The 24,943-nt window shown below is 43.5% G+C and overlaps 1 protein-coding gene across 6 annotated transcripts; it reads left to right on the top strand.

Moving 5' to 3' along the window:
- Nucleotides 1-3,570: 3,570 nt before the first annotated feature.
- Nucleotides 3,571-24,683, top strand: TCP11L2 (t-complex 11 like 2). 6 transcript variants are annotated; one of them, XM_035126522.2, is made up of 12 exons: nt 3,571-3,717; nt 8,621-8,723; nt 12,779-12,835; nt 14,066-14,239; nt 14,916-15,051; nt 15,874-15,994; nt 16,183-16,403; nt 17,612-17,748; nt 18,671-18,861; nt 19,715-19,896; nt 20,023-20,195; nt 22,136-24,683. In XM_035126522.2, exons 4-12 carry the CDS (start codon nt 14,101-14,103, stop codon nt 22,372-22,374), a joined length of 1,539 nt encoding a protein of 512 aa, XP_034982413.1. In that variant the 5' UTR covers nt 3,571-3,717; nt 8,621-8,723; nt 12,779-12,835; nt 14,066-14,100; the 3' UTR covers nt 22,375-24,683. The 6 variants fall into 6 exon arrangements, with proteins under 6 accessions (XP_034982413.1, XP_060135876.1, XP_034982414.1 ...); XM_035126523.2 differs by having other exon boundaries at nt 3,580-3,717; nt 12,779-12,839; XM_060279892.1 differs by lacking the exon at nt 3,571-3,717 and adding an exon at nt 3,754-3,957 and having other exon boundaries at nt 12,779-12,839.
- The last annotated feature ends 260 nt before the right edge of the window (nt 24,684-24,943 follow it).

The following is a 24,943-nucleotide window of genomic DNA, read 5'->3' as shown; positions in this document are numbered from 1 at the left end:
GATATCGCCTATCTTGATTTCAGCAAGGCCTTTGACAAGGTGCCCCATGATATTCTTGTAAAGAAGCTGGCAAAATGCAGGCTAGACAATGCTACCATTCAGTGGATTTGTAACTGGCTGACTGACCGAACCCAAAGGGTGCTCATCAATGGCTCCTCCTCATCCTGGAGAGTAGTGACTAGTGGGGTGCCACAGGGTTCTGTCTTGGGCCCAGTCTTATTCAACATCTTTATCAATGACTTGGATGATGGCATCCTGAGCAAGTTTGCAGATGACTCCAAATTGGGAGGGGTGGCCAATACCCCAGAGGACAGGATCACACTTCAAAATAGTAGAATCTAAAGTATGGCAATCAGCTCTACTGTACTGGCTAAAAGTGAATAAGACCCCAAATGGCCTTCTCCCTCTAATCTTCACTGATAGATTCCGATCTACATGGGAGCAGACCATCCAAAAGAAATTAGTCTCTTATGGACTGCCGGTGGGGCCCACTCTGTCCATGGGATGGGAAAGGGCAAAAAAGCTAATTAAGGAAAGAATCTCGGATATTGATCGACAAAACAACCTAACCCAACTTTCCTTAATACATAGACAACTGTACGAGCATCGATTAAATCATCTAGCTAATTATTTTAAAACATTAGAAAATCCGAGATATCGGTGGGCCTTCACCAGGGCTCGTTTCAATGCTCTACCCTCGGCATTGTTAACTGGTAGATATCTCCAGATTCCGGCAGAACAGAGACTATGTCCTTGTGATAACAAGGAGATCGAATTGATAAGTCATGTCCTCCTCCATTGCACACTGTATCGAGACATGAGGAAGGAGATAATTGATCCCTTGTTAAAAAACTTACCAGGCCGATCAACAGAAACGCTTACTAGATACCTACTAGCGGATTTTAACCCAGAGCGCACTAAGAATGTAGCTAAATTCTGTTACTACACGTCAAGACTAAGACACGCCGTGACATCAATCAATAACAATGATAAAGCCGCCTATTAATTCTCAGCGGACAATAGTTAAAGGGAACTATCCCTCATTAAATTTTAACCCAATTTTAACTTAAAATAGGATTATGAAACAGTATTATTCAAAGATAATACTCAAGAACTATCTATTTTATGTATTATTGGTTTTCTTTTTCTTTTTTTGCTGGTCTATGACCGTAATAAAGATATTATTATTATCACACTTCAAAATGACCTTAACAGATTAGACAACTGGGCCAAAGCAAACAAGATGAATTTTAACAAGAAGAAATGTAAAGTACTACACTTGGGCAAAAAAATAAAAATGAAAGGCACAAATACAGGACGGGTGACACCTGGCTTGAGAGCAGTACTGTACATGTGAAAAGGATCTAGGAGTCTTGGTAGACCACAAACTTGACATGAGTCAACAGTGTGATGCAGCAGCTAAAAAAGCCAATGCAATTCTGGGCTGCATCAATAGGAGTATAGCATCTAGATCAAGGGAAGTAATAGTACCACTGTATTCTGCTCTGGTCAGACCTCACCTGGAGTACTGTGTCCAGTTCTGGGCACCACAGTTCAAGAAGGATACTGACAAGCTGGAACGTGTCCAGAGGAGGACAACCAAAATAGTCAAAGGCCTGGAAACAATGCCTTATGAGGAACGGCTTAGGGAGCTGGGTATGTTTAGCCTGGAGAAGAGAAGGTTAAGGGGTAATATGATAGCCATGTTCAAATATATAAAAGGATGTCATATAGAAGAGGGTGAAAGGTTGTTTTCTGCTGCTCCAGAGAAGTGGACATGGAGCAAGAAAAGATTTCACCTAAACAGTAGGAAGAACTTCCTGACAGTAAGAGCTGTTCAACAGTGGAATTTGCTGCCAAGGAGTGTGGTGGAGTCTCCTTCTTTGGAGGTCTTTAAGCGGAGACTTGACAGCCATCTGTCAGAAATGCTTTGATGGTGTTTCCTGCTTGGCAGGGGGTTGGACTGGATGGCCCTTGTGGTCTCTTCCAACTCTATGATTCTATGAGGAAACATATGAAGAAGTATTGTTGATCAAACAAACAAAAAAGTTTAGACAAAATAAAAAAAATTCCTTCCAGCAGCACCTTAAAGACCAACTAAGTTTTTATTTTGGTATGAGCTTTCATGTGCATGCACACTTCTTCAGATACACTGAATTAGAAGTCCCCAGACGCTTATATGTAGAGAAAGGGTAGGGAGGGGTGGTGGAAATGGGTGATGGACTGACTGATAGCTGTTGATGACTGCAAATGGACTTGCATGAAAAAGCAATGGGTGAGGTGGCTGAGGATCACTTTATCATGTATAATGAGATAAGAATCCAACATCTCTGTTCAACTTAGTTGGTCTTTAAGGTGCTGCTGGAAGGAATTTTTTTTATTTTGTTTCAACTACGTCAGACCAACACGGCTACCTACCTGTAACTAAAAAAGTTTAGTTTAGTTTAGCATCCTGTTTCCATCAAAAATTGATCAGATTCCTCCAGCAAATCCACTCCTAATGCTGCCAACAGCTGGTATTCAGTGATGTGACATCTCTCAACATTGAAGAGCAATTTAGCTATTGGGGCACATGGAACCCCAAGCTTCAGCTAAGCAGGTCAGATGGGAGACTGCTTTGGAAGCCCATGATCACTGCCTTGTCCTGCACGATCAAATAAAGGCAGAATACAAAAATATTGGGGGGGGGGTGTTAGATATTCTTTGTCAAATTCTTCTTTTCCCATCCAGCTGATGTCCATCCCCAATAGGGCTGGCCCAAGACATTTAGGTGAACCACAAAATGGTCCCCCCCCCCACCAAGGAAGAAGGTGTGAGAAGAGCTACATCATAGTATGCTGTATCGGAATCTGCTGCTCATGTGGATCTTGCCGCCAGAGGCTCATGAGTGGACCGGCCCTGATCCCCGGTCGAAAAACATGTTTCTATTTAGATAATTCCAAACCAGCTCACGATTATTTTATGTAAAGAATCCGAAAGCCTTTGCCAAACTGGCGCCCTCCGCGGCTCCCACGTCACCAAGCTGCCCTGGCTGGGGCTGACGGGAGTAATGGTCCAAAACGTTTGGCGGGCACCAGATTGGCGAAGGCTGATCGGAGATAAAAGCAATCTTAAGATAGGCAGCGGCTCCTTGCTTGGCGCCTCCTTGGAAGCAGCAATGGCTCCCGATGCCGGGGCAGAGCGCGGGATGGCGAAGAGAAGAGAGGTCTACATTGGCCACAATGCTGGCAGCAGCCCAAGACCCGCGGCTGGAGGCGGGCGGGCAGGCAGGAAACCCACCACCCCAGCTGCCAAGGGAGAACTGAGGACACGGCTCTCCTTCCGTAAACACCGCTCAGTCCCCTCCCCTCTGCCGGGAAAGCAGCATTTCACCCTACGGGGGTGGGGAAAGAGCCCTGCTTTATGGACCCACTTTCCTCCTTCGCCACGATTAGAGTTATGCACCTTGTTTGATAATAGCCTGAAATCCATTGTTTTCCCCCTTCTCTCTCTTTCAGGTCCTGCTTCCGTGCCGACAGAGCTTTGCCGCATACGAGATTAAATCTCTTTCATCCTCCCCCCCCTCCCCAGGGAAGTGGAAGCGTCCAGGCAGCTTGCTAATAGACACCCGAGGACTATGTATAACTAAGTGAAGCGGGAGGAGGGAGTTAAAGCCCCGGTGAGAGCGGCTGAGTAGCAGCAGGAGCAAAGGGTGACCCTGCCTGAGGCTCTCTTGGGGTGAGTGGTTCGGGCGGTTTTTTGGGGGGGGGAGGGAGGTGGGAAGGAAGCTGGTCCCTTCCATCTCTTTCGCCTCTTTTCTCGCCTCCCCGGGGGAATTTATCTATAATTCGGTTCAGCTCCGCATTCTCTCCACCGCCCCCCCCCAAACAGCACTTCAGTTCCCAGTGTGATGGAATCTTGGCTTGCAGAGGGATATTCCAGAGCTGGTTTCTGCGCGGCTGGGAGGGGGAGTTCAAGGTGACTTTATTTTCTCTCTGTTTCAAGATTAAAACTAGCCACGCAGCTCGATCCTATGACCGTCCTTTTGCAAATGAGCCGTCCTGTTATTCAGTGCGTTTACACCTGAGTAATGGCGGTTAGGGCAGCAGTAGGCTTTGCTCCGAGAAGTGGTAGTAAACAACCCCGCTGTCCTCTTGCAGAACCGGCGGCGGGGAGCGCTCGTGGTTGCGTGTCTTAAATTAAATAAAAATAGGCCCCTAAAGTTTCTCCTCTTCCCCCGATTTTCCTGGGGTGTATAATTAAGGAACCGGCAGAGGTTTTTTGTTTTTGTTTTTTAAAGAAAGGATTATGTGTTTAACAAAGAAATGAAAACAGATGTTGGCAGAAGAGGCAACGGCGAAGGGGGTAGATTGGAGGGGTCTGTGTGTGTGTGTGTGTGTGTGTGTGTGTGTGTGTGTGTGTGTGTGTGTGTGTGTGTGTGTGTGTGTTTAAATGCTTTCCTTGGAAACGCTGCTTTTGTTTTGGTCGGTCAATGCCAAAGCACTCGTACCTCCGAGTAACTGCCAAAAATACATCTGTGGGGAGGGAATAACTGAAACAGATGGAGGAAGAGGAGGAGCTTCGAGCAGCTCGCCTAAATGGGGGCCAGCGAGAGCCGCTGTTGCTCGCGCAAATCTTGCTCGACGGCTGAAGGCTGGCGATTTCGGGGAGCAAGGCAGGAGAAGGCTGCCAAATTGTGCATTCTGATCCAATGCGTGTTTATTCTGAACGAAGCCTCCGCTCGGATGGCCAAGTTCAGCTTTTGGCCTTTTTTTTCGTTTTACGTCCTGCGTATGCAGGCGTCTACAAACTTTCCTGCACCTCAGCATTCATAAGCATGTCAAAAGATTAAGAATCGGCTTGACATAGGCTGAACTGATAGGAGGAGTGAAGATCCTGAATTGGGCGTGCGCGTAACTATCCCAGATGAGTGGTTAGACCCAGGGTAAACCACCACCCCACCCCAGAAATGTGGTGGTGGTGTTAACATTTGTATACTGCACTTTACCTGTAGACTTCAGGGCAATTCACAGCATAAAATTACATACTGTACAATATAAAATACATAATTTTCAGATCAGAATTACTGTGTTCTGTTTAATAACATGAGAATGAACAACAGTGTTAGTTTGTGACTGCCGTGATGATAGAATAAAAATGTCTAAGCTGTTACATAAAAGTAATAAAAGCGCAATAACATTCAGTATGAGTTCTTAAAAAGAAGATAAAAACAAAATATGCCTGTATGTCACAAATAAATCTGAATACTGTACAAGAAAGAAATAATTGTTTTGTCAGAGTCTAGGAAGCTTGGGTTAAGTTTTTAAGAGGCATTTAAAAGTCATTACTTGGTGTTGGAGAAATAAAAATGTTCTTTATTTCTCTGTACTGTATATGGGTAAAATAAAGTGATATAGGGAAAAGAAAAGAAAAAAGCCCTTTGCAGTATGTCTTCCATGGCAGAACACTCAAAGGTCTCTTGACTTAAACAGATTTGTGATTAGCTCAGCAAAGAGCAATGGGATGATGGGATGTGCTATTAGTGGATCTAAGCTGAATTAGCCAATGTGACAAACCCAAACTATGCTTACTGGGTCACAAGGCTAGTAGGAATGGCAGGAGATGGGATGAGGCAAGCCTGTTTATCTGTGGAAACATATATGGGTTAAAAAGATCAAAAGGCAAGTCAAATATCTCTTCCATCTGATAGTGAACTCAAGTGGGGTAACTGGTAACAGCAATGAAGCAAAACCACAGAGGAGAATGAAAGTAATAAACTTCCTCATACCATGTCAAACCAAGATGGTCCATCTAGCTCAGTATTGTCTACATCAGCTGACAGAATCTCTCCCACAGGGGTCTTTCCCAACCCTACCTGGAGATTCTGGTTATAGAACCTGGGATATTTTGCACATGCGAAGCATGCGCTCTTATCATGGCACTATAAACCTTCAGGAGACCCCTGAAGAAGTACAAAACAACTTTATACTGGGGTGGGGGTGGGGAGAGAAACTGCCAAAACCAGCCCAATGATGATGGAGCATCATCAGTAACTTGACAGTGGTGAGTGTAATTTGGAAACATAAAATAGAAGATCACGGACGGCAGGAAGAGTGGAATGCATAGCTGTAAGGGAAAGGCTGGCTGGTTGGAATCCTGAGGGTTCTTTTTAGAAGGAGAGGAGGAGTTTGGATTTGATATCCCGCTTTATCAGCACCCTAAGGAGTCTCAAAGCGGCCAACATTCTCCTTTCTCTTCCTCCCCCACAACAAACACTCTGTGAGGTGGGTGGGGCTGAGAGACTTCAGAGAAGTGTGACTAGCCCAAGGTCACCCAGCAGCTGTATGTGGAGGAGTGGAGACATGAACCTGGTCCCCCAAATTAGGAGTCTACCGCTCTTAACCACTACACCACACTGGCTCCTAGGAGGGGAGACCACCAGCAACATTTTGCTGCTGATCCCTTACTGATGACAGCCAGCAAAATATTCTGCATTTTTTTTTATTTTTGCTCAGAAGCAAACCCCACTGGGTTCAATGGGCTTTACTCCCATGTAAGCATGTTTTGCAAGTTGCTAACACCAGGAGAGAAAAATTCCAAACTGGAAATCTGCAACAAATGTTGCAACATTGCATTTACAGATTTTTCTTGCGTAAGGTGTTTCTGCTCTTACATTTGCAGAGAATTACCGTACTGTACAGCTATTTTGTTTAAAATACATGTTTGTATTTTTTTCTACTGGGGCCCACAAGGCAGGGTTGGATAAATAATTTAGATATGGAAAACAGTACTGTGGGACAGGGAAGGAAGGGTTAAGCCTCCACTCCTCATGTATTGCTCAGTTCAAAATAGATACTGCTTTCTTGGGGGGGGGGAGTGTCAGACGATCCAGTTACTGATTACCCACACCTTGTCTGCCTAAGGAAAACCAAGGAAAACCCCAGTAAGAACCTAAGCTTAGTAAGCTGCATTAACTGGACAGAAGAACAAAGAATATAGGTTTAAAAATATACCAAGATCACCTATCTTAAAAACCTTGTAATATTATTCATTGCAGGATAATCCTTTTGCTTGTTCAGTCTTTTGCAAGGAGGCTAATTTGTTTGTCAAATGAAGTCTCCCGAGTGCCACCAACCATTAGCTTGTCCCATTTTTAGAAATACGCTTTCTGATGTTGACACGAATGTAGATCCCTGATTTGAGTAGTAGATGTTTGAAGTGAAAATTGCACTTAATTATCAGTAGCTGTTGAATTATTGCAATATGGGATTAAGGAACCAAGGGCTGCTGTCCAATATCCATTAACTGGAGGGCCAGATTAGGTGTGATGGTGGCAGGGCAATCACTTTAAATGTGGGTCAATTTAAAGTGTGCATCACAAGTGTGTGTGTTGTGATGTTAGGGTATGATATAAAGAGTAAAAACAGTGTACAGGTGAGAACTGCAGAACCCTTCCATGCCTACTGCTTACTTCCCCCTAGTCTGTATCCCCTCGAGATGATCTGCCCTGCTTTCCAGACCAGGCTCACTTGGTTTATATGTGCTTGGAGCAGACCTTTCTGTTGGGTCCTTCATAGCCTTTGCACAGAGGCCCGATGGAAATGAATGGAGACCATGCTGCAGTAGCTCTTGGGTGGGTTTTGCTCGAAATTGATTGGTTTTTGTCTGCACCAAACATGAAAGCATGGAGCAATGATTGTTAACGAAGTCATTGATTGAAGAGAGGGAAGAGTCGATTTGACTGGCAGTCCATTTACCCTAATGCCCATGACGAGCTGTTAATAAGTAGGTCTTACTAATAACGAGGCACAGGTCCCAAGAGGAGAAAGATGAGGGCTGATTGGAGTTCTGGGACAATCCTCATGGGGAGGACTAAGAGGAAACCAAAAATCAGCAAAGGAGTAAGACATCTGATCTGGTCATCAAGTACCATGGAGCAGTGTTTCTCAACCAGTGTGCCTCCAGATGTTTTGGGACTACAACTCCCATCATTCCTGACCACTGGTCTTGCTAGCTAGGGATGATGGGAGTTGTAGTCCCAAAACATCTGGAGGCACACTGGTTGAGAAACACTGCCATGGAGAATTGGCAGGTCATGGGAAGAACCACAGCTCGAAACCACAGCACCTGCTTTGATTGCAGAAGGTCTCAAATTTTATCCCCAGAATCTCTAGACAGGCTCCTGACTAAGACCTGGCAGAGCCACTGCAAGTCTGTGTACTGAACTACAAGTATATGGACCAATGAGAGTTATGCAAAGCATTAGCTACCAACCTTCTGCTCCTTCCAAGTACACCTAAAGGAACTGCTTGGCATTTGCTAGAGGCACAGAGAGCTCTAAAGGTCTACATTACCAGAATGAAGGCTCATAGACAAACAGTTTGTCTCCTGCCTGCCTGCTTGCTTGCTTCCCTTCCTTCCTCTCTGAAGAAAAGGGTTTCCACACCAACCTTATCCAGGTGGATCAGGGCATACATAGCTTTACATAGATACATAGCTGAGTGTTCTGACTTAATGAACACAGAATCGATCTCCTTATCTTCCCACGAAGACAAGACAGCTCCTGCTCAGAAGGTGCATCACACAATTCAATTGCAGGCACTGATCATAAATCTCTTATTTTCTTTGTCTCCGTCTGTAGACCAGCTGGGCATCAGATTAATGTTCTCAAATGCGCCAAGTGTCAAAAACATTGCCTCCAATGAATTGCATCGGATTCTGTTTGCGGAACAACTTTTGAGCAGGTAAAGGCTGAACTTCCAAGAATGGGCAAGCTAGCCCAAGTACATCTTCTAATGCAGACACACGCCGTAGAGAAACATTATAACCTTACAGTTGTACCTCGGAAGTCAAACAGAATCCGTTCTGGATGTTCGTTCGATTTCCAAAACGTTCGACTTTCAAAGCGCAGCTTCTGCTTGGCTGCAGGAAGATCCTGCAGCCAATCGGAAGCTGTAGAAGCCCAATCAGATGTTCAGCTTCCAAAAGAACGTTCAAAAACTGGAACAATCACTTCTGGGTTTTGATCGTTCGGGAGCCGGAACATTCGACTCCCAAGGTGTTCAGGAGCTGAGGTATGACTGTACTATGGTTTGTTGTGCTTCTCTTTCTACATTAAAAGTGGCTTCTTGTTTTAAGTGTCCATATAGAGATTCCCATGCACTAATGCACTGGTGACAACCGGGCTTGATTAGCATGGTCCAGATATTTCAACTGGTGTAAAACATCTGCCTCCAAACAGATGTTGGTGATGGCAAAGTGGTTAGAGCACATAATATTGTACAAGTTGCTCTGGTTGCCAGTACATTTCTGGGCACAGTTTAAGGTGGTGGTATTTACCTAAGTAGTCTGGGACCAGATTACCTAAAGAAGCGCCTTCACATGTATGAATCTGCCCTTGCCTGAAGATCAGCTTTGGAGGCCCTTCACATACAACAGCCATTGAAGTGAGCATAAAGGATGGGGCCTTTTCAGCAGTGGAACCACAGTTGGGGGACATGTGGCCCCTTCACCACAGGCCTGTGAGTCTGTAATGACATATTTCAGGTTGCTTCCCCCTCAAACTCTAAGCTAGTTCTCTTGGTGTGAACTGATGTTGAAATGACACTAGATGTTTTAAGTGGTTTTATTTTTCCAGCAGTTGTTTCATATTTTTGACACCTCTATGTTCGATTAATGGGATGCAGGTGGCACTGTGGGTTAAACCACTGAGCCTAGGGCTTGCTGATCAGAAGGTCGGCGGTTCGAATCCCTGTGACGGGGTGAGCTCCCATTGCTTGGTCCCAGCTCCTGCCAACCTAGAGTTCAAAAGCACGTCAAAGTGCAAGTAGATAAATAGGTACCGCTCCGGCGGGAAGGTAAACGACGTTTCCATGTGCTGCTCTGGTTTGCCAGAAGCGGCTTTGTCATGCTGGCCACATGACCTGGAAGCTGTACGCCGGCTCCCTCGGTCAATAATGCAAGATGAGCGCACAACCCCAGAGTCGGTCACGACTGGACCTATGGTCAGGGGTCCCTTTACCTTTACCTTTATGTTCCATTTAAGTATATTGTTGTTTTTCATGGAAGCTGACATATGAGGACTTTGCTCCTAAGAGCTGGCCTGAAATGATATTAAATAAGTACATTGGAGAAACGTGGTGATTGCCATTTCGCTGTCCATTCGAAAGGAAGAACATGATGATGGGCTAGTGAGGTTGTATTTAGGTTAAGAGCTTATCCAGCATATCTGATTTTTTTCTTCAGCGGAAGCTAAACCATATCCAGTATGTGTCTATTAGGATGAATGAATGAAACTCTTGGAGCGCTTGATCTTATGCCTCTCCTTTCTTTTATTTTGGCCATGAGTCTTGAGTCTATTTTTAGTCCCTCTCTAGGTCCCTGATATATCCTTGTGTCAAATATGCACAGATTGCAAGTTTGCACACTACAGTTTTCTGCCTGGTGCTAGCCTTAGCTGTCAGCTAGTATCTGGTGTCCAAGATGCTGTACAGATTGTTCTGATAGATCTCTTTTAAAAATCTTACTCAAATCTAAAGTGATACCTATGGGAATCCAAAGAGTGCTTTGTCAATAAGAAATTGTTTTTATATATGAAATTGCTTCATATATGTTTTTAATTGTAGGTGTTAAATTGCTTTGATATGTTTCACAGGAAGTGATTTATTTACTTAAAAATCATTAGTTTATTTATCAAATTGGAGTTGGAAGGGACCACGGGGGTCATCTAGCCAACCCCCTGCATTGCAGGGATCTTTTGCCCAATGTGGGGCTCAAACCCATGACCCTGAGACTATGATGTGTTCTTTTTGTTTCTCTGTACAGTGATTTGTAGCTTGGGGGGGGCGGTTTGTGTGCTCTAGGGTAGATGTGTGAAAACCCACGTCACATGACTTGCAACTTTCTGCTCTGCATATTGTCACAGATCTTTGAAAGGATCACTTCCTGTGAAGCTACATTCTGTGATGGTTTTTGTTTCAGAATATGGGATGTTGCTTAAAAGTAAGGGACACCTGGCAGATTTATTGACTGTAAACAAGACACCTAACTCTGGCACTTCATGAAAGTATATGCCTGCTTGCTGATTAGCTATAAAATAGCTTGAGTCATTTGCGCCATGTGAAAATCTAAATTCCATTTGGATTGCTTTTAGTGGGATGATGACATATTTGCTTCCTGTCTTACACGTGTTGACTCAGGTGCATGCCTAGAAATCTTTGTTGAGCTACCTGAGCCACATTGAAAATGATGGCTGTTCCTTGGCACAGGAAGTGATTTCATCCTGAGATGCAGAAGCTTCTCCCTACTATCTGTGTGAAGTGTTTGGAGGTGCTCTTTTCATCACTGGCTCCCCAAAAACGAGAGCAGGGACCAAGTGAGCAGCTATGCTGGACAGTGGCTTGTTCAAATCTGTTCTTATTTTGAACTTTGCCCACATTCACAACATACATTTAAAGTAGTATGATGCCACTTTATACAGTCATGACACACACACACACACACCCCAAAGAATTTTGGGAGTTGCAGTATGTTGCAGTTGCTGAGAATTGTTAGGAGACTCCCCTATTCCTCTCCCAGAGCTACGGTTCCCAGGAAAGAGGGTTTGATTGTTAAACCCCTCTGGGAATTGTAGCTCTGTGAGGAGAACAGGGATCTCCTAGCAATCCTCAGTTCCCAATATTCTTTGGGGAAGCCATGGCTGCTTAAATGTATAAAGGTAAAGGTAAAGGGACCCCTGACCATTAGGTCCAGTCGTGACCGACTCTGGGGTTGCGCGCTCATCTCGCATTATTGGCCGAGGGAGCCGGCGTATAGCTTCCAGGTCATGTGGTCAGCATGACAAAGCCGCTTCTGGCAAACCAGAGCAGCACATGGAAATGCCGTTTACCTTCCCGCTGTAGCGGTTCCTATTTATCTACTTGCATTTTGACGTGCTTTCGAACTGCTAGGTTGGCAGGAGCTGGGACCAAGCAACGGGAGCTCACCCCGTCACAGGGATTTGAACCGCCGACCTTCTGATAAGCAAGCCCTAGGCTCAGTGGTTTAACCACAGCGCCACCTGGGTCCCTGCTTAAATGTATACAGTTGTGCTTTAAATGTATAGTGTGAATGAGCCTTTAGTTAGGTGGTCTTCAAGTGGCCTACCAGTTAATTGACTGGTCTTTTGTCTGCTTATTATTTGATTGTGGTTAAACATTGTCAAATATTTCATGAAGCTGATAACATTGCTGTGTAGGTGGCAGCTTAAAAAATGCATTGTGGTGTCATTTGCTAGCCAGAGTAGGATTGAAAGCTATTTGCTTTCAGCACAGCAGCAGGGGGGGGGGGAGAGAGAAAGCTTCTCCTACTGGCCACCTGCTCTGAGTGCCAACATCTGCAAAGAGAAAAAGGAACAGAAATATGGTGGCCAATTAAGAAATGGGTCCCCCAAAGGAGGTGCCAAGGGATGAAACTGGGACCCTCTGCATGCCAAGGAGGTGCTCTGCCCCTTTGCCACAGCCCTTCCTCTGATCTGTTAAATTCCTGTGAAGGGTTGAATTTGAGTTAACTCTCTTTCAAGTGCGACCTTTATTTCACAATACACAAGCAGCCCAATGCCCAACCCTAACTTTGGCAAGCCATTGTGTTTGCCTTAGCCCTGCCTCTCCCGTCCGCAAAATAGATGGAATATTGGCACACTTAATAGTTTCGTTACAGGAATTGCAACAATAATGTACGTGCCTTTGAATCCTTGTGTTACATAAATGTTTAGTATTTAATCTGGTAACTTCCAGGGGGGTTCTGTGTTTTGTTTTTGCAGAACTGCATCTATCTCTGCACAATTGTGAAAGTCACATTCTGTGGACTGCTGGCCTAAGTAGGTTAGTCTGATGTTTTACTCGGTGGCAAAGAATTCCCCTCTCACACACCTTCAAAGTCCTCATTTAAAGTCCCTCCTCCCCTACTCCCAAAGGACTAATTGCTTCTTATCAAACAAAATATATTGGTGGGGAGAAAAAGCTTTGATTGCATGCTGAGCTATGACCTTGCCACATGGAGACAGCAGTTTTGTGTCCTTTTGTTTCAGAGCTTTTTCTAAAAACATCCAAGCTCTATACTGTATATGCTTGTTATGAAAGCCAAAGGCCAAACAGGCTTAGTATGGCTTCATTCAGCTTCATACCAAAACTAAACTAATTAAATTCTGTTTCAACAGTCAAGCATTGCTTGTTTTGTGCAATGACATTTGTGCATAGTGACTTAGAGCACCATCCACTTGCGGCCCTTGTGCTTGTGGAAGGACTTTAGATTCAGTGAATGCCCTCTGCTAATGGAAAAGAAGGGAAAGGGGTCTTATATGTGGCAGATTTCTCCTTCCTCTTCAGTCTCAATACTTTTTTAAAAAAAGAAAAAGATTGATTTCAGAGGTTTGGGGGACCCCCTACAAACAGGGTGAAAGATGCCATGGGTGGCCTTGGAATATTGGCAAAATCCTCATGCCTCTCCTTTGGGTAATGGCTCTGTCCATTGGATCAAAAGCACTTCTGTGAGTGGTGCAAGCAGGGGCGGAGGAAGGGGCGGTGGGGGCGGTCCACCCTGGGTGTCACCACTGAGGGGGGTGACAAAATGCCGGGCGGCACTCACCATGGGACCTGCAGCGCGCCCGAGCCACGCGTCTCTCCTGGGAGAGACGCAGGCTCCGCGCTGCCCAAATGGTCTGCCTACTGCCTCCCCTCAGATCTAGGGCAGCTGAGTTGGAGGAGGCAGGCACACTCCAGGGGCCCCATGGTGTGCCCCGCCCATATGGGCAGCTCGCCCTGCCCTCGCCCTGCCCCTATGGACAGCTCACCCTGCCCCTATGGGTTGCTTGCCCCTACCCTGGGCACGCCGTCCAATGTGCCTGAGCGGGTTCCTCTGCCACTAGGTGCAAGAGCACCAACCTGGATTCTACCTTCTAATAATAATAATTTTAAAAACTGAAGTGCATTATATATATATATATATATATATATATATATATATATATATATATATTACACACACACACACACACACACACACACACCTGAACAGGTCTAGATGACTTCAATATGCTCCCCCACCCCAGGTTCTGTGTACTGTATTGACAAAAGTGATCCCAAAATGCCTCTCAACGATGAGCAGAATGGTGACTGCGATTCTTCCCGGTTCTCCGAAAGTGCAGCCTCTTCTTCCAGTGACTCTGAATACTCAAGGCAGAGTTTCACCAGCGACTCTTCAAGCAAGCCTGGCTCTCCAGCTTGTAAGCTACCATCAGCTACTGGTGCATGTGGCAGGAAATTTCAGAACCATTTCTTACAAGAAATATCCAAGCTGTAGGCCGGTGTGGGGAAACAGTGGCTCTCTGGGTGTTGCTAGCCTTTATCTTCCACGAAAAGTCCATATTCTCCAATCTTTCTTGGAGGCAGTTGGAAATCACAAGTGGGGAGAATGCTATTCCTCTCGGGAGCTGTTTGCAGGTCTCCCATAGGCAGCGGGTTGGCTGTAATAACAGGATGCTGGACTAAATGGGACACTGGCATGATCCAGCAGGAATTTTTTTCGGTTCTTAACTCCCATCAGGTCCAGCTAGTGTGGCCAATGGTCAACAGGAATGGATGTTGTAGTCCTGCAACATCTAGAGGGCCACAAATCTAGATGTATGTTTTAGTTGAAATTCCTGCATTGGGTTGGAATTTCGGGGGTCCCTCCCTACTCTCCAATTCTAAGACTCTACGAAATTCTCCACCTTTGCTCCAAGCAGTTAACTACCATTGTGGCAAGAGGCTGAATGTTTATATAAATTGTGTTTATGTAAATTATTGGGTTCACCCTTTATCATTTCTACTTACAAAAGACCCATTCAGAAATATTAAAGCTCTGACGTGTTTTCATGTTAAGCGTTCACGTTAAACATGTTTTTCTTTCCTTTGCCCCAGCTACAAGCCCTCCCAAAGTGGTTACATTTGATGAAATGATGGCAGCAGCAAGAAACTTGTCAAACTTGACTCTGGCTCATGAAATTGCTGTAAACGAAAATTTCCATTTGGAGCGCACTGAACATCCGCCAAACAGGTAAGCAAGAGGGGTTTAGAAATTTCACAGAAGGGGCTTTAGGGCCCCAACCAAGGTTTTTTTTTACCATTTAGGGTTGGACAGGTATACTGAGAGGTTTCAGTTTGGCCAACACAACAGGTAGCTTTTAATAAGGGCAAAATGCAGTAAAACAATAAATTCAGTTTTAAAGCAAGAAAAGACACTAGGGGCTCTTAAACCTAAAATGTATGAATCACTGCTGCTTGGCAGCTAAAAAAAATTAAATCCACCAAGTGTGACTCCACACATTCTGATTTTCCTATGGGAATGGAAACAGGATTGAGGGAGAGGTTTATATCCACATTTAATTAAGAAGAAAACCTAAATATGCATATAAACTTTCCAGTATTGCATATCTGATTCTTTCTCTTTGGTAGTCACAGGCACAGACTTTTCCTAGTTTCAGTTCTAGCTGCAGTTGTTCTGGTGGGACCACTCCCACGACTTCAAATTATATAATCTGGCACACACTCCTTGGCATCAACCCAGATACCTCTTCCATAGGGATGTGAGGAGGCATCAGTTTTCATTCGGGCCTGTGTTTATCACCTGCAGCGCTGTTTCCATTCTGCTGCAGCTCAGTTGCTAACAAAAAAAAACACTTATTTGTTTCTGTGTCTGCTGTGATGGAATTTTATGTAATTACATTTAAAAAATTGATTGCTTATTGCTGTTGTTTTGACTCTCCATAGGAAAAAATACATATATAGACTGATACAATGTAGGCTTTATTCAGCATCATTCATTTCAGTGCAAATGTTAACATGTTAACTATTTGCATTATTTTCTTGCCTGCCGCAGCTTGACTAGAAGGGTGAAACAAATTATGCACCAAGCATTCTGGGATCGTTTGGAGGAAGACTTGAATGAAGATCCTCCCGAATATGAACATGCCATCAAGCTATTTGAAGAAATTAAAGAGGTGAGTTAACCTTGGGTTTCTTTCTTTCTCTTTCTTTTGTCAGCTTAGGTCCAGCTATATAATTTAATCAGTACAGCAACACTTCTGTTCTAATCTGCTCACACAAGACCTGCATTACCATGGTGAGCCAGTTTAACTACAGCTGCTGCACCTTACTTGATTTGTGTGTGTGTGTTTAAATATTTCAGATTCTTCTTTCTTTCCTGAACCCTGGGGCTAACAGGATGCGGAGCCAAATCTGTGAAGTTCTCGATGCTGACCTCATAAGGCAGCAGGCCAAGCACAATGCGGTTGACATCCAGGGTCTCGCAAACTATGTCATTAGCACCATGGGGAAGCTGTGTGCTCCAATAAGGGATCATGACGTCAACCAGTTAAAAGCTACTGGGAATATTGTCGTATTGTTCAGGTTGGTGTGTGGTTTTCCTTTTTAACATTGTTCTTTAGCATTGTTCTTTTAGCATGGTTCAAAGAATTGGAGAAAAACAAAACTTGGATTTTTCAAATATAGTGATCTGGAGTGGGATCCAGGGTTTCCCAAACTTGGGTCCCCAGTTGTTTTTGGACTACATTTCCCATCATTACTGACGACTGGTCCTGCTAGCTAGGGATGCTGGAAGCTGTAGTCCAAAAACATCTGGAAACACAAATAAAGGGCTGCTGAGAGAGTGCACGTAGGCCAGCAACCTGGTTGCATTTTATTTTCCTTCATGCTGCTTGTTTGTATCGATTCTAACATATGTAGTTTTACTACTCAAAACATACTGCTCCATCTAGAAGTGCTTTCCATGAAGCAATCATTTCACAGAGGACTTGCCAATGTGGAAGTCTTCCTCTGATGCCCACAAAGCCTCTGAGTGCCCCACTTGCTACCCACTTGGTCATGAGGTGGTGAGAGTGGTTGCCTTTTTCTCCTTTGAAAAATAGAGCTGAAGGAGGATGTTGCAAGAGTGATGCTTGTTCCTCCTTTCAGCTCTCCATGCTCTTCAAGATCAAAATTAATTCAACTGGATCCAGCTTCTACGCATATTCCTTGTGTGGGGCACACAAAAATACATCTGGGTCCAAGGGGTTTTGCAGGCGCCTGCAAAGCCCTGCCCATAGTGCTTTGCAAGCATTGATCACCCACTGTACATTAAAGTGGGTCTGATTTTGTATTAAGATGTTTGTTATCTTCCTATGTCTGTGGAAGCCATCGTAACATGGGAAATCAAGCAGTGATGTGAAGGGGAGTCCTTGGATCATTTTAGTGGGGTTTTGCTGGCTTAACTGCAAATACACTATTTTAAGTAGGTTGTAGACCAGAATATTTTAATTGCATTGCTTGTGAGCATTTAGTAGAAGCTGTGCATTATATTAACACAGAGATACAACAAATGCACAGAGTAAGTTCATGAATTGCCATGGCGGTGTCTAATAATAGTGTGGCTGTGTTGCAATTTATCTTTGATGCTTGAGCAGCGGGGTGGTTGCCCTTTGCAAACTGGACTGCAGTACTGGGGAACTGAGATAAGCCTGTATCTCTGCATACGTTGCGTTGTGGAGAAAGGACAACGCAATCAAGTTTCCTATGATGACGTGGCTGCAAAACTATTTTTGCTTATTGTGTTCTTACAGGCAAATATTCCATGTTCTGGATCTCATGACAATGGATATGGCTAATTTTACTATTTGGAGCCTTCGACCTCATCTTCAACGTAACTTGGTGGATTATGAAAGAGCTAAATTCCAAGATATACTTGAAGAAACACCAAGTATGTCCTTTGTTTACATATAGCCAATGGCCTGGCAATGCAGGCAGTTCCCTGGGGCCTCTAGTTAAGAAGAGGCCCAAGGGGAGATTTACATTTTCCTTCCTCCTCAATGAACTAAAAGCTCCAACAGGAAGAAATTTGATCTTTTAAGCCACCTTCTAAAACCTGTTCATGGTGCTATACCAGAGAAGCAACCTTAAAAAAAATGCTTTGGGTCAGGAGTGTTATCCAAGTCTCCTTATTCAGTATATGAGAGGCCTGCAAGCTATACAGTATTTGTGCAAATCCTTGGACCCCAACCTACTGACACAACTGATGACGGGAATTAACATGTTATATTCAGGCAGTGTTTTCATCAGGGGACGCTGTGAGTGCTGCACCACTTTGTCGGGGGTGGGGGGAGCAGAGAAGTTGGGAGGTGTTGCTTCCTTTGTTTCTCGTTGAGAGCTAAAGCACATTCAAGGAACATGCCATGTGGAGACTCAAATATAGTTAGGGGAAAGTCATGAAAAAAGAATAAACTGTCATGTGAATGTAGTTGCTCTTGCAGGAGAAGGCCCTGCCTTTCTCCTGCACAGTCTGCTGTGATGCTATATGTCTTGTTGCGCAGGCAGAACTTGTGCTGGCAGTGGCTACGGCACAAGATAGGCAGCTTCCTTCTTGCAGTGAGTGCTACCTCCATTGCAAATACACGCAGCGGCATTATAAAACATTGCAGGCAGAATTGCAACTGGTCTGCTATGATGTGATCTTCATCAAATAGCACTATAGCTGTTCTGTGCCTTTCTGCAGTTCTCTACCTCTACCTCCTTTTTGCGAGCAGGGCCTTGGGGTTTGCCTTCCTCCATAGTGTGTGCCTCCCCCAGCTGTGCAATAATAAAACTGTGTACTACAGTTTCTCTTTCTGTCTTGCAATGTTTAGGTGCCCTGGACTTGACCACAGAATGGATAAGGGAATCTATACAAGATGAATTGTCTTCTCTTTCCTGTGAAACATCTTTGTGTGCTGGTGCTAATGGGATGTCCAAAACAAATCTGAGTCCTACTTCGGTGCTAACAAACAGCTACTTGAAACTCTTGCAGTGGGATTACCAGAAAAAGCCTGTTCCTGAGGTAAAGCGTGACACTTGCTCGCTAAGACAGGGACAGGAAACCTGTGGGCCCTGCAGGTGTTAGGGGACTACAACTCCCATAATCCCTGACCATTGGCCATGTTTGCCAGGGCTGATGGGAGTCCAACAACATCTGAAGGGTGCAGGATCCCCAGCCCTGATTTAAGAGCTTCCTCCTCACCCACCACGACCAGTCCCAGAGCACAGTTTCCTATCTCCACATGAAGAAAGTAGCCTTGCAGCAAGTTTGTGGGAAGGAAGGAAGGCTAAGTAGCCAAATGAACTCTTATGTGCTGGAATGTGCAGTCCTACATTTAAAAATGAAGATGCAAAATAAACTATTAAAAAGGCCAAAATACACACAAGAAAAGTGGGAAGTTGTCACATGGATGGTTACTACAATTCACTGAGTGCTTTCAACAATCAATCCATCTGACAAAAGGCACATTCGCGCAATGCATTTAAAGCACTATGATGCCACTTCAAACAGTTATGCATCCCTCAAAGAATTATGGGAGCTGCAGGTTGTTAAGAGTTGTTAGGAGGCCCTTGTTCCCCTCAGAGAGCTACAATTCCCTCTTCCCAGGGAACTATGGGAATTGTAGCTCTGGGAAGGGGGAATAGGGGTCTCCTAACAATTCTCAGAACCTGTAAAAATTTCAGATCCCAGGTTTATTTAGAGAATGTCATGACTTTTTATAAAGTGGCATAACTTAAATGTATGGTGTGAATGTGGTCTAATGAATCCCTTTGACAATAAATTGAACTCCTGGTAAAATACATCTCTTTTATATTCAGTCTCATTGGAGATTTGACTGTTTAGTTGACACTCTTTTCTAAACATCTTATTCCAGACATTAATGACAGATGAAGGTCGTCTTCAGGAGTTAACAGACAAACTGAATCAGTTGAAGGTTATAGCGTGTGTCTCTCTCATAACAAGCAACATGTTGGCTGCAGTTATTGAGGGCATTCCCGATTTTGTAGACAAACAAAAGCGGATTTCATTTGTGCTACTTGAAGGAATGAATAAGAAGTAAGTATTTAGACTTGAGTTTTGGAACTTACTGAAAACCTATATGAAAAGTAAATATGGGGGCAGGAATCAAAGGCAGTATCTGATAGAATTAACATGGTTTTCTCCTCACCCCCCTTTTTGCAGGAGTTTTGATTTGAAAGAAGCTCTTAATGCAATAGGTATTCGTACGTGTAGTGAAATAAATGAGTCGGTGACTGAGAGAGGCTTCCCACCACTAAATAAGGAACTGCAAACAAATTTAGTAGGGCAGCTCTGCAACATCGTTGAGGAAGACAATCCTATCAACTCCTTAATTGGTTAGTAACTTAACTCACTGGCTACAGGCATCTTAATATTTTAAGTGTATATGTCATTGTTGTGATTTCGAATAAAATTTTAAAAAAATCCTTCAGTAGCACCTTAAAGACCAACTAAGTTTTTATTTTGGTATGAGCTTTCGTGTGCATGCACACTTCTTCAGATACACTGAAATAGGAGTCCCCTATTGTATCTGAAGAAGTGTGCATGCACACGAAAGCTCATACCAAAAAAAACTTAGTTGGTCTTTAAGGTGCTACTGAAGGAATTTTTTTATTTTACTTCGACCCAGACCAACACAGCTACCTACCTGTAACTCGAATAAAATTGTTATTTCCAGTCACTATTATCAAATGCTATAGCATGAAAAAGGCTGCCCCCATTGACCTGGTTCTCATATAATGCTAAGCCTTGGCTTAGTGTGAATGCTCAGGTTCCTAGAGAGATAGTGGCTGCTTTGTTTCTCCCCTGATCTTGCTGCTACTGCAGTGCTGTGAGCTAAACCATGATTTGACTTGTATCATCCAAATCAGGACTCATGGTTTGTCTTGACAAGCCAGGAGCTGTAGCCAAAAAGATTGTTCTATGGCTTATGCCAGGCATCCCCAAACTGCGGCCCTCCAGATGTTTTGGACTACAATTCCCATCATCCCTGACCACTGGTCCTGTTAGCTAGGGATCATGGGAGTTGTAGGCCAAAACATCTGGAGGGCCGCAGTTTGGGAATGCCTGGCTTATGCCTTGTGGGTTTATCTAGCTTTGGATGGCACGCTAAGCCAAACCAGAGCTTAGCTTGCAGTGGCAGGACTGAAGCAGGAACACACTGGATATGGTATCCCGTCTAGGCTTAGGGCATGACATGTGAACTTAGCCACTGTGTGCAGTTCAAACTTACTTTATAGTTCTTTGTGTGGTGGAGTCTCCTTCTTTGGAGGTCTTCAAGTGGAGGCTTGACGGCCATATGTCAGGGGGTTGGACTGGATGGCCCTTGTGGTCTCTTCCAACTCTATGATTCTAGGGTGCAGTTGCCTAGATCAGCCAAGGAGTAGTTAGGGAGATTAACCTCCTGTAAATGCCACCTCTCCTGACTGGGGCAGAATCGCAAGGGGTATGTTGAAAAGAGCAGAGGAAACAGCTTGCTGTGATAAGGACTGGCCTCCTGATTTCTGTCTCTGCCCCTTCAAGGCCTTATTGGAAACATGCGAAACCACACTTCAGTGCAGGAATTGAACGCAGATTTAAATTTATCTTCACAGGAAATGCAGAAACCTTCCAAAGGCTACTGTACTGTAGCAAAACAAGTTGCAACCCCAACCTTAAAATTGTTGATGAGATGTCCATAGCACTATACGTGGGTTTCTTGAGATAGTGACACCTGTATGTAGACCTCAGCAACTGGAACCTGGAACATACGGGGTTTCAATTCCTGGGAAGTCTGTCCACATAGAGGTCGATGCGCATAGGTTTCACTTGCTCAGTTGTCCATTCATAGCACATGGGTTTGGGGGTGGAGCCTGTGTTGAGGCTGTGCTGCTTCTTTCTATGTATGCATGGATGCTTTCCGTCCAGTTAAACCATGAAGGGGCCTACTTCATTCATATTTAGAAAATTTTGCTGTCTGTCTTGAACAGGCATCCCCAAACTGCGGCACTCCAGATGTTTTGGTCTACAACTCCCATGATCCCTAGCTAACAGGACCAGTGGTCAGGGATGATGGGAATTGTAGTCCAAAACATCTGGAGGGCCGAAGTTTGGGGATGCCTGGTCTTGAATGATACAAGTCAAAGTTCAGTTGTGCTCAGGTTCCGTTTGTGGGTGTCCCATGAGCCTTTGGTTGACCACAATAGAACAGAACAGGATGCTGGGCTAGATTCACTATTGGCCGATTCTTACTTTCTTAAATTCTAATTATGTGATGTGTTTCCCCCCCCCCCTCTAGATAAACGGATTCATTTGTACATGAGAAGCTTGCTTGCTTCTCCAGGATTTCAAAAGTCTACGCCCACAATTCCAGGAGGCCTTGCTGTAATTCAGACTGAGATAGAGACCATTGGATCACAGTATGCCAACATTGTTAACTTGAATAAACAGGTGTATGGACCATTCTATGCAAGTATTTTCCGAAAACTGCTCTTCAGTGAAGCAAGCAAAGCAGAGCCAGAACCTTCTACCAACTGAAATATTTGGGTCTCTCTTGTTCCTTCCTGGTCACAGTATTTATATTGTGATTTGTATTCTTCTCAACGTTGCATGGCTTGCAACGATGACTGTTACAGAGAGATAAATCTGTGCCTCTAAGTGGGCTAGACCAGAGATACTATATATAAATAAAATTTCCCTTGAATCTGCAAAGTTACTAAAAAATTTTTTAAAAAGAAATAATTCTGTTTATAATGGCGGATTGTAACATTTATTGCACTTGCTTACTGTAAATGTATTCTCTTGCAAACAGTTGTGACATGTTGGCGAAATGTTTGCTGATGTTTTAGTAACACGCTTATTCCAATGCCTTCAGAGCAATAAAACTGAAGTTAGTAGTTCAGATTTGATCTGAATTAAAATATTAAGCTCTTCACCCCAACCCCACCACTCTTTTTCCAAATTGGCCTGTTAACAAAACCCTATTTTCATTCCTCCATATCCCTCCTTTGGTTCTGTGCTGGCAACTGTAGGGTGGGGTGGAAGGGAATGGCTCTCATCAGATTGCTCCTGAACTGCTTGCCTGCTTCATGAGCAGTCTTCAAAGCAGCGCAGTTCCAAATTGCTTAGAGGTATTAAAAAACAAACAACCCCCTGCATAGTCTAGCTGGCACGTGGAAGGGTAATAAGTGCACATTTTTCAAGCAAGCCGCAGGACTGTTTTGATGTAGTAGATTGCTTGAGAGCCTGCATGATTATATGCAAACTATACATACATATATTTGCATATCTCAAACTATTCAATAAAAAAAAGCTTCATTACTTTGGTCATCTAATCCTCCCTTTTATACCAGAAATGAATCATGACTTGAACAAAATTACTTCTAGGAAGTACAATTTATAATGCTAATTCACTGTGATCCTTTTCAAAAACAAACTTGTTAAGTATATAAACCTTATATTGGGAGTCTCTAAATACTCCCAATTGATATTTTATATCCCTAAAATGTGTTTTTGGTAAGAATGAATCTTTATTCACTTTGGAAGAAAAGTTCAAAACCATTTGCCATACAGTGTTTTTGATGTGTCTATCGCAGAGGACCTTGATATAAAAAGCATTGTAGTTTTATTGGCAATTTATATTTTTTTAATCAAAAAATGGAAACATACGAGCTTCTTTTTAAAATCTCTACCAAGTATATCTCATACTAAGGCTGACTTCCTGCCTGAGGGTGGGGAGAGGGGAAATTATTTCTTTCCTTCCTACGAGTTTTGATTTCCCTGTGGGATCAAGCAAAAAGAAAAAAATGGCGAATGCGTATTCAGTTATCGCTCAGTTCAATGAATCCAGTGGTGCTAGTGATAGCCATATGTGATTCTACAGACTACTCTCTCAAACCACACAATCCTTTTCAAGATGCCTTCGGAAGAGAGAGTTCCTTGCCCTGCACTTGCCTTGCACTAAGATAGCCTTCCCCAACCTGGTGCTCTCCTGATGTTGCAGGACTCCAGTTCCCTTAACCGCTGACCACTGGCTATGCTGCTGGGGCTGCTGTCAGTTGGAGCACAACTACATCTGGCAGGGCGTCAGGCTGAGGAAGGCTGCTCTAAGATTTTATGTCCAATTACAAGGAATATGAATTTAATATATATTTTTCACTTTTTAAAATTGTTAGGCTGACTTGGAGAAACTCTGCTTTGTGGGAGCTATTGCAATATAAAGTGTATGTTAACAATAAATAAGACTTGATGCACAAACTATTTGCATCAAGAAGCCAATAGCACCCCAAATTCTGATAAGGGAACTCTATAGTTTCTTAAATTTGAAAGGAAAATATATTAAATATTATAAACTAATACGTGTGACTTAGATATGGCTAGGTTATGTTATAAACATCCACAAGAAACCTTATTGTAATCATTTTATTGTGGTATATATCTTTTTCTGTTTTCTTAAGCACTCTGTAGGAGTCAAGTGGAGCCACAGTCCCTCCACTTCTAATTTACCTGGGAAACAATAATATTTATTAGAAAACACTCATGCAGAGGACTAAGAGAAAGCAAGCTTTGTTTTGTGATTTTATAAATGACTTTAAAGGGGCATTTTATATAGCATGGTATGTCCATTCAGCAATATTTGAATGTTTCCTAGCTAATGTTCACAGCCTTTTGGATGTTGAAATTAATCACTTAACTTGTCCCTCCTGCATGTTGTTTGCTGAAATAATCCAAATATGTTTACTTTTGTTAGTTTAACGAAAGCAAGATGGTGTATGTAACTGGTTTGTGAGGTGGGTTTTTTTTTGTGTTACTATTTCGTATTCATTAAAATTTGTTTGTGATTTAAATGGCTGTGGAGATTCCCTCTCATTTAAAGTAGTGAAACAAAAAAGATGCAACTGCAGAGAGCATTTATTATTGGCTATTTTGCAGCCCAAGTTGGGAACAGGTCAACTGATGGCTAAATGAAGTTCAGCTCTGCACAGCCCCATGAGAAGCCACCATTGCTAACAAATTCAAAATCCAGGGAGATTTAGAACCAGGGAGGGCCATAGCTCTGCAACAGAGCATCTGATTTGCATGCAGATGATAGCGAGCTCAGTCCCTG

Source organism: Zootoca vivipara, chromosome 10, assembly GCF_963506605.1.
Source record: "Zootoca vivipara chromosome 10, rZooViv1.1, whole genome shotgun sequence".
NCBI classification, from domain to species: domain Eukaryota; kingdom Metazoa; phylum Chordata; class Lepidosauria; order Squamata; family Lacertidae; genus Zootoca; species Zootoca vivipara.
This window is presented reverse-complemented; position numbering and strand designations above follow the sequence as displayed.